General features: G+C 38.5%; 1 protein-coding gene across 1 annotated transcript in view; it reads left to right on the forward strand.

The window, feature by feature from the left end:
- The window catches only part of LOC138735772 (transcription initiation factor TFIID subunit 4-like), a 74015-nt gene extending 69527 nt beyond the window's left edge, over window positions 1-4488 (forward strand). The window contains exon 15 of the mRNA XM_069884152.1: window positions 2971-4488. Within this exon, the coding sequence (XP_069740253.1) occupies window positions 2971-3135 (165 nt within the window). The 3' untranslated portion in view covers window positions 3136-4488. The remainder of the gene's footprint in view (window positions 1-2970) is intronic.
- The last annotated feature ends 5384 nt before the right edge of the window (window positions 4489-9872 follow it).

Genomic DNA, 9872 nt, shown 5'->3' on the forward strand with positions numbered 1-9872 from the left:
TGATTCTAAATCAGTGGTTTTCAAACTTTTTCTTTCCACTCACAAACCACTTTAAGAATCCCTATACCATAGGTGCTCTGTGATTAGTAAGGGATTATTTAAGGTGGTATGTGGGTGGAAAGCAAAAGTTTGAAACCACTGTTTTAATCGTACTTAATTGACTCGTTATGTGCACAGTTTCTTAACTCCAAAGGAAATGGGCAATGACATTTTTTCTCAAGTAAAATATTTAAGTTACAATTAGGTCTAGAGCAATGGTTTACAACTTTCCTTCCCCCCACCCCCACTCACATACCACTTTAGGTAATCCCTTACTAATCACAGAGCACCTATGGCATAGTAGTATCTGAGTGGAAAGAAAAAGATTGAAAACCACTGTTCTAGAGTATGAGGGCACTTGGATACCTCAACATCAATGCTCACCAATCCCTCACCATTTTAAAAGCTTGTTTTTGTTTCAACCAGAGAAGATTCCTTCATATTTTTTCAATGTTATATTCCATCTGCCGCATCTCACCTGTTCACTTTCCTGTAACTCCTTGAAGCTGTTTGGGATCCTCCTCCCAACTGACACTGACATCACACTTTTTTTTTATATCATCGATGCTCTTTGACCCTCTCATCCAAATATTAATACAGATTATGAACAGTTGGATGCCAGCATCAATTCCTGAAGTAACCCATTAGCTACCAAGGAGCTTCTGCTGTTCTTTCATCAAAAACTAGCATTTGGTACAACACTTGGGGAAATCTACTGGTCATTGGATATCAATCAAAAGAAGACTATGTATTGGAATTGGTAGGAAAATGTCTCTGAACAAACATTTTATGGGAGAGCAGAAATGTTTGAAATGTGATGGCCTTTGAAGAGTGTTCATTGGGTTTTAGTAGCTCCTGTACCAGAAGATAGTAGAACAGCAGAAATGTTTGAAATGTGATGGCCTTTGAAGAGTGTTCATCGGGTTTTAGTAGCTCCTGTACCAGAAGATAGTAGAACAGCAGAAATGTTTGAAATGTGATGGCCTTTGAAGAATGTTCATCGGGTTTTAGTAGCTCCTGTACCAGAAGATAGTAGAACAGCAGAAGAATACAAAGTGCTTGAGTTCTATCTGTGCCCAAGATCATTCTTATGGTTAAACCACCCCAAACCACCGAAGAAAAGGTACAGGGACTCCCTGAAGAAATCCCTTGGTGCCTGTCGCATTGACCATTGCCAGTGGTCTGCTCTAGCCTCCGATCACGCGGTCTGGTGAGACACAATTTATCAGGCTGTATTCCACTTCGAGAATGCATGCAGGGCTCTCCTTGAGGAGAAAAGGAGCTGGAGGAAGAACTGTGATACAGCAGCACCAATCTGAGAACAGAATTTCCCTTGTAGCCTCTGCATGTCTGTCCCACATTGGCCTCCACAGGTACCAGCAAGCCTGCAGCAGACATGAACAGCTCCCCTCTTAATTCTTTGCTCACGAAGCCAAGTCATGGCCTATGTGTGTGCGCGCGCGCGCACACAGTAAATTTAAATTTAAAATTTAGGCCTACAGCATGGTAACATGCCATTTTGGCCCAAGAGCCTGTTTTGGCCAATTAACCTTGAAGTAGCGGTGATGTCGTGCTTTCTTCATGTACATTTTTTGTACAGACACGGGGAGAACGTAGAACCCAGGTCCTGAACATTGGCGCTGTAACCCTCTAGCATGAAGGCGTTTATTTATTATGATTTTACAAATGGTTTGCCCAAGCTTTACCATTTTTATTGGATTACAGGGCAATTCACTGCTAACCTAAGGAAGGCAGAAATAGAAAGTGGTTAAATTAAAATCCTACAAAGTAAAATGTATTTAAAGTTGATCTTTATAAAGAGCTGAAAAACAATACTTTTATCTCAGATCTGTCTGGTTTGCAATCTATCTTGGACATTCTGTGACTCTATTTGTGCTAATACCTTGTTTTATGATTTCAAACAAGTTTGAGTGGTAAAGATCATGAAATTAACTAGAATTGATTTTGCGTTCATTAAAAAATAGTAACAGGTCAAGTAAAATGTAGTCTAGAGCAGCCATTCTCAGTGGTGGGGCCCCCTGAAGACCAGAGCACATTTAAGGGAGGCCTGGTCTGAAATCATAAAATAGTTTTGATGTTTTTTAATGTAGTCAGTGGAGAGAAGTACAGAATAAACCAACTAAACCTGACTGCTTCACAGGGAAGGGGATTCAAACTTTGAGCAGCATCCCAGGGGGCCCACAAGCAACAAAAAAAAAAGGTTAGGAATGGCTCCTCTCGAACTTGAAATGCCACACTAATGCCATAAAGTCTGTTCTTCTGAATTTGATGCATTGGATACATGACTTGGAACCAAAAAACAAGGTTCAGTTCATGTGGCAGTTAAAGCTTCTCTTTTACTGAGGGCTTCACACAGCATTTAGTCCAACACTTGGGAAACCTACAGGTCATTAAGAACGGAAACATTTTGCAAATCTTCCCAAGTTGGGTCCCTAGCTGATGTCTGATGTCCTGTTGGAGACCAATATTCTGCTTTGCTGAACTTCTCTATTCCTCGGTAAACTTGTTTGGAGACTTTAGGAATAAAGAGCATTCAGTAAAATTCTAATAATTCAGCACCTTGAGGACTTTGGTGCCAGACTGGCAGATATTCCAGACTGTCACTGAATTCACTTTTAGTGGCATTATAAACGTTCCAGTGAGTTCAAAGGAACACTGGAATTAGGACCCTAGTGAGATTTAAGCACAGGAAGCAAGATGCTGAACCATCAGTAACTGAATAGGATAGCAAGTTTATGGAATTTTACTAACTGAAGCAAAGAAATTGCAATATAAATTTATCATCAGGTTTGAGTGAAGGAAGTTGATGGGCTTTGAATTAATACATTTCAGTCCCTGGGATTACTTGCTAACCTTATTAAATTGTTCTTTACCTTGGAACACAAGACCATGTCTTTTCCTTTGCTTCAGGGACCTAGTACGGGCGGAACACCAGGAGGCTCTGGAGTTGGAACAACCAGACAGTTCACACGGCAACGGATAACAAGAGTCAACCTCAGGGACCTCATCTTCTGCTTGGAGAACGAGCGTGAGACAAGCCATTCGCTAATGCTGTACCGTGCATTCCTTAAATAAACATCCTGGATTGTTTAGTTTTTTGACCGAGACAACCTTCTGCCATTTCTTTTAATTTGCATTTTTCTGGGAAAGGAGGGGAGGGAAAGAGTTGGAGAACAGCTGGAATTCTGCAAGCAGGACAATGTTTTGAAGTTCGGCTTTACATTATCTCATGTTTTTAAAGTTTTGAATCTTATTTTGAAAAGAATACAGTGAGACCTGTGGATACTTTATTTATAAAATAAAAAAAACCTTCTCACTTCTCGTCTCCTGACTGAGTGGCCTTCTTGCCAAACAAGCCATATTTAAAAACTGATTCTGATTTCACCAGTGTATAATTTGCCACCTTTTTTGGCAGATTCGTAGCAACTTGAAGCATTTAAGTATTCTGTTTGGCTTAGACTTTGAGTGACATCAGTCTGAAGCTAATTACCTTGCATTATTTTTACCTTCAAGGGCATGGAGCAAAAAATCATTTTCATATTTTTTCTGTTTTTCATCATTTCTGTTCCTTTGCTGTATTTTTTTTATCAAGTTAGTCATTGTAAATGAATGGTTTGTGAAGAGTTGGGAGCGTTTGTTCAGTGATAACTCTACAGTTCTCACCATGTAATTGCATGTCAGAGGGTTGCTGTTCCGTGGGAGCCTTCAAGAAGGATTTTTTTGTGAATGTTGCTGGGCATTTGTAAAAAGAAAAATGCTTTTTTTTAATTTGATACAATACATGATGCCGTAAAGAATTTTTAAAAAATAACTTTTCTGCATAAATATACACTTGCACTGTGTTGGCTATCTAGCTAATGTAAAAGTTTAGTTTATAAAATTTAAGAAATGGTGAATTGTGAAAAGGATTGTTACCTGGTATGAATCACGTGTAGAAAACAATTTGCTGGTGTCTATCAGTGAGCTAATAATTTGTACATAATTTTGGCACATAACAAATTGCTATGTAAACCGTAATTATTTTGGTAAAAAGACTGTATGCAAGCAATGGGCCTACTTAATGGTAACCAGAGCAATGTCCCTTCTTTGTATCTATTTTTTTATAAAAAAAATACTAAATTTTTCTTTATATTTTCAGAGGTTATTGTATTAAATGATTGTCTATCGATAGGACATTATGATTGTAAATACTTTTGCTTTCTTTGTGTGTAATTTTATGTTGTTAAAAGAAACATTTAAGATGCTATTAAGCTGATGAGTTGTGTGTGTAAACTGAAAACTAATCAGTATTTTTACCAATGCCTGAAAACTGTTACGCCCTTGGTCTTTTACAAATCCCGTCTTTCCATTTTTCATGTAAATTTTGCACAGTTACTTGTTAATATGTAAATATTTTACTTTCAAAAAAAGGAAGTTTTTAATTACTATTGTTTTATATAGGATTGAAAGAGAATTAACTCCTTTATTAAAACAATGAATTTATCTGTATTTTGCTTACTGTCTTTCCTTAACCTTTTAAAATCGGGAGGCTTGAAGAAAAAAAATGCCAGTGGTAAGTTAAAAGGTTATACTTCAGTTTACAAAAAGAGTGACAGTAGGACAGCCTCAACATCTGAGGAAGTTTCTGTGCTTTTGATGAGTAAAGGTTGTTTTTTCTTGGATTTTGTGCAACATTAATGATCAGCACCCCAGAGCTTTATTTTTAATATTTATACCAAAGCCAATATTGGAAAGGAGATGAAAGGGAATAGTCACTAATCTTCACGAACTCTGTGTGTGGTAAACCAGAACATAATTAGACAATGTCATTCTATTAGAATCACACCAAAATTACTCTATAATTTCAAGTGGAAGGAATTTTCTCCAGTTAGTACTGTCTTGAGATTTCAACTTTCTGTGCAGTTTTAAGTATCCAACAAATGATAAAATCTCTGTTCTAAACACCAAGTTTTCTTCATGCAATCTAAAGCGAATTGGAAACAAAAAAGGTGCATTCTGATCATGTGTAGTAAGGCATCTTAAGACCAGTGATGCAGGTTAACTTCAGTAAATTACAAAATTGTAAACACCATTCCTGAATTTGGATGATTTTTCACTTCCAAGTGCAATTCTAACCATCACATGGCAACAGCATTTTATAGCTGTAAGGCACATTCTTCTCTGACTGTTAGCCAGCTGCTTGATTGCCATCAGAACAGTACCTTAATGTGTATTATCCACACTGAACCATGGAGGTTAGTTACAAGGGCAGTGGGAACTAGAACATTTTGTGAACAGTTTGAAATTCTTGGATTTAATTCCTGTAATTTCATGTCGAGCTTCAATAGAAGCACAGGAATCTCATGAGATGGACTGATCTTAGTTGAAATTTCACCAAGAAACTTAAATTTGGTTCACTAGATATGGGGGAAACAATGTACTTTCTGTAATGGTGATCTATCAGTCTGGTTCATTAATGGCCTTGAGGGAAGAGACTGCCTTTTCTAAGGATGAACAGATCAGTCAGAAAGTGCTAGATGAACTCACCAATGTTAGCGGACTCGCTGAGTCCCTCCAGCACGTTATTCCTCCAATTAGCCAGTACTGTGGGCCTTTCTGCTGGACCAAACTGTGACAAAGGCTGATCGCGACTTTGTTCTTGCTGCTGTTAAGGGATGGGCAAAGAATGTCATCAGCGACACCCACCCTATGAATGACTTTTGGAAATACTCATGGGTTGCCTCCAAGAAGCTCTTTCTGTGCCAAACCCTTCTTTCCCCTTCAGGATTCCAAAAGTCCCAAGTTTGTTGAAGTCCAGGATGAGCTGAGCACAGACACGGCCACATTGTCACCCCAGCAGTTGAACGTGAAATTGCTGGGATTCTCCACTGGTGCACCAGCCTAATTCTTGTACAGAATTGGAGTTCCATATTGGAGTGAAGATTTCTGCCCCACAGATTAGTTCAGGTAAGTTATTTATTCAGTTTTGCTTATAATTCTTTGGCATTATCTTAGAATCAAGTTTATTTATTCATTTTCTATTTACTTACTTCCATTATATCAGTAATGTTTTTAAAAAAAAAACACAACTGAAAAGCTTTGCAGCTGGATTCAGTTTTAGCAAAACACTGGCTCAGACCAAAGTCTCTGTGATACCTCACTGCCTTGCTCCTAGAATTAGCTATCGATGCCGACAGCCAAGGTATGTGCAGTACCACAGCAGCAAGCTGAATCTGTCCATTCCAGCAAACATTCTATTCCTTATTGCTTAAACTCTTCTTCACCATGTTTTATTTGACAATTTAACAATGCTTGGTCGTTTGTATCCACTGATGTGCAACATTGTGAATTTGGCCACAGACCCTGTCTTGAATCTTTCTAACAAATATATTAAGTAGTGGAGTTAGTGCAAAGCTATTACAGCACCAACAACACTGTTTAGAATCCCGCACTGTAAGGAGGTGGTATGTTCTGGGTTCTCCGGTTTCTTTCCACCCTTCAAAAATGTATGTGAAGCAAGCACGACATCGTCTCTACTTCTTCAGGAGTTTGCGGAAGTTCTTTATGACATTGAAAACCTTGGCAAACTTGTACAGATGTGTGGTGGAAAGTGTGCTAACTGACGACATCATGGCCCGGCTTGGGGGGGCCAATACCTCTGAGCGGAAAACCCTGCAAAAAGTAGTGGACACAGCCCATTTATCACAGACAAAACTCTCCACCCTCAAGAAAATCTGTGGAATGCTGCCATCAGAGATCTACACCACCCTGGGCGTGCTCTGCACCACCAGGTTCAAGAACAATTGGCTCCCCACCACCATCAGACTCCTAAACAACCGACTCAATCAGCGACTCATTTAAGGACTCTTACTTTACACATTATTTCTTACTGGATATTTTTTCTGTATTTGTACAATTTGTTTATATTTGCCTTTTGTATATATATATATCTTCTAAAAAATGAAAACATTGAAGAATTAATCATGTGATTAGTTCTTGGTCATTCATGTCAATGGCTCCCAGTTTTCATTGAGGTAATGGAGAGCCATCTTAGTTTACACACCACTTTTGATGGTTTCAAAACTTAAAATTGCTTGTATGCTTCCATAGAAATAGTTTAATATTTCCTTTCAGGTATTTAAATGTTTTGATATTCATGACATGCTATAATGCTTTGAGAACACAATATTAGCTTGGGAGGAGCATTCAGTAATCTGGTGAGGGCTTTGAACTGTTTTAATTTCTGCTGGAAGCCATGGCCTGTCACTCATGAAGTGTTGATGTTTGTGAAGGAGGAGAAAATTACAGGGTGTTAGTAAAAGAGTGGAGTTGAATAGAAAGCCACAGTAAACTTTTGTGATTTTTTTTTTTGCTGCATTATTCACACTTGGTTGTATTTTCTTCAGTTTTGGTTCTTAATGATTTGAAAAGGGGGTAAAAACAAATAACCAGGTCAATAACCAAACCTGGGTCACATTATTTATAGAATGGAGTTGACCAGGAATGATTCAGTCCTGCCAAATTAGTTATTCTAAACCGCTGGAAATCAAAAATACAAGCAAGATATACTGAACCATGCAGGCAAGCAGTGGAGGGATAACTTAAAATCTCCAATCAATTATATTCATAGAATTATTAATGTACACCCAAGAATCCAGCCCATTTTGCTCAAGATGACCAGAAAATCTCTCAACATTAATCCCATCTGTCCACCTTTGGTCCCTCTGTCTTTCCAAACACCTTCAAGAACCGTGAAATATCCTGGAGATATTGTCATCAGGACTACAGACCTGCACGATTGAATGCTATTTTTTCCTTGCACTAATTGTAAATATTTGTCTATATTTATCATCTCTTTCTGTACAGTTAGGTTCATGCATACTTTGTAACCAAAAGAAGTACTTGTTTGGAGTTAAAAGTTTTGGTGTAGATATGCATTGCACTTGAGTGTATTTGCATTGTATGTGCATTGTATTGCGTGTATTTGCATTTGTATGTGCATTGCATTTGTGTGTATTTCAATCATCATGAATGATTCATATGAAGGATGAAGGCACAATGGGAATTTAGTGGAAATAAGTTTGGGGCAGATATTGAGAATGTAGTGGATTAAAGATGAAAAGCAAAAACTGATAAATAAGACCAAGAGATGTAACGGAAAACGTGCTGACCAGCTACATCACAGCACACCAATATCCCTGAGCGTAAAGCCCTACAAAAGATAGTAGACACAACCCAGGACATCACGGGGAAAACCCTCCCCACCATCGAGAACATCTGCAACACTGGTTTTCAAACTTTTTCTTTCCATTCACATACCACCTGAAGTAATCTCTTACTCATCAGACAACAGAGGGATTACTTCAGGTGGTATGTGAGTGGAAAGAAAATGTTTGAAAACCACTGATCTACAGGAAACGCTGACATTGGAGAGCAGCAGCAATCATCAAGAATCCACATCACCAAGGGCATGCTCAGCTTGGACTGCTGCCATCAGGAAAGGGGGTGTATAGGCTCCACAAAACTTGTACCACTAGGTTCAGGAACTGTTGCTATCCCTCCATCAGACTCCTAAACGGCATTCTCAATTCGAGACTCATTTAAGGACTCTTACTTTGCACGTTATTTATTATTGAATATTTATTTCCTGTATTGCCTTGTTTATAGTTCACTCTTTTGTATACATATATTTTCTTGAGTAGTTTTTTTTTTTGCATTACCAATAAGTGGAAATACTGCCTGGCCCATGGGAAATAGAATCTCAGGGTTGTATCTGATGTCATGAAAATAACTTTGAAAGCTGGAAGGAAATCTTGGGTCAAGGCAAATATTGCTAGAAGGGAAGTGGTTACAAAATAAACTATTTCACACCCTGATGAAGGGCTCAAGCCTGAAACGTTGGTGATGTATCCTCACCTTTGCTACATAAAGGCATTGTTTGACCTGCTGAGTTTCTCCAGCATTTGTGTGTTTTCATTTAACCACAGTTCAACAGAATCCTGTTTTACCCCTTACAATTTCAATAGTTTGGTAACACATCGTGGGCTGGCAGGCCTATAATGTTCCATGTTCAATAAGATCATGTGGATTGTCTGTCATATAATGTGTGCTGGAATACTCATAAGGTCTTGTAGAAATTAGAGAAGGAATCAGACCTAATGTTTAGATTGATCATTAAAACTGTAAAGTCCACTTAAATGCATTTCAAATCCTTTGGCAATAATTTAAGCTACTTATTTTTGTAGTGAATGCATTACAACTCTATTCCATACAGTATTTAAGTTCACTGCTGTCCTTGTAGGGCAGTGGTTTTCAAACTTTTTCTTTCACTCACATACCACTTTAAGTATTCCCTGTGCCAGAGGTGCTTTGTGATTAATAAGGGATTGCTTCAGGTGGCATGTGAGTGGAAAGAAAAAGTTTGAAAACTACTGTTTTAATCGTACCTCATTGACTCGTTATGTGCACGGTTTCATAACTCCAAAGGAAATGGGCCAATGACAATTTGTCTTGAGCAAAATATTTCTGTAACAATTGGGTCTAGAGCAGTGATTCTCAACCTTCCCTTCCCACTCACATCCCACCGGAAGCAATCCCTTACTAATCAGAGCACTTATGGCATCGGGATTGCTTCCGATGGGATGTGAGCGGAAAGAAAAAGTTTGAAAATTGCTGTTGCAGAGGCTTTCTCCAAGTTCCTGAAAAGGGAGCTTTTCAGTGTTGCCAGAACATGAGGTGAGGAGAGAGCAAGAAACTGACTGTTCTAATCCTGGAGTTCACTCCACTTGCCTGTTCACTCCAAGCTTCCCTTGCAGTTCAATATTCTGTCAAAG

This window comes from Narcine bancroftii, chromosome 6 (genome assembly GCF_036971445.1).
Source record: "Narcine bancroftii isolate sNarBan1 chromosome 6, sNarBan1.hap1, whole genome shotgun sequence".
Classification (NCBI taxonomy): domain Eukaryota; kingdom Metazoa; phylum Chordata; class Chondrichthyes; order Torpediniformes; family Narcinidae; genus Narcine; species Narcine bancroftii.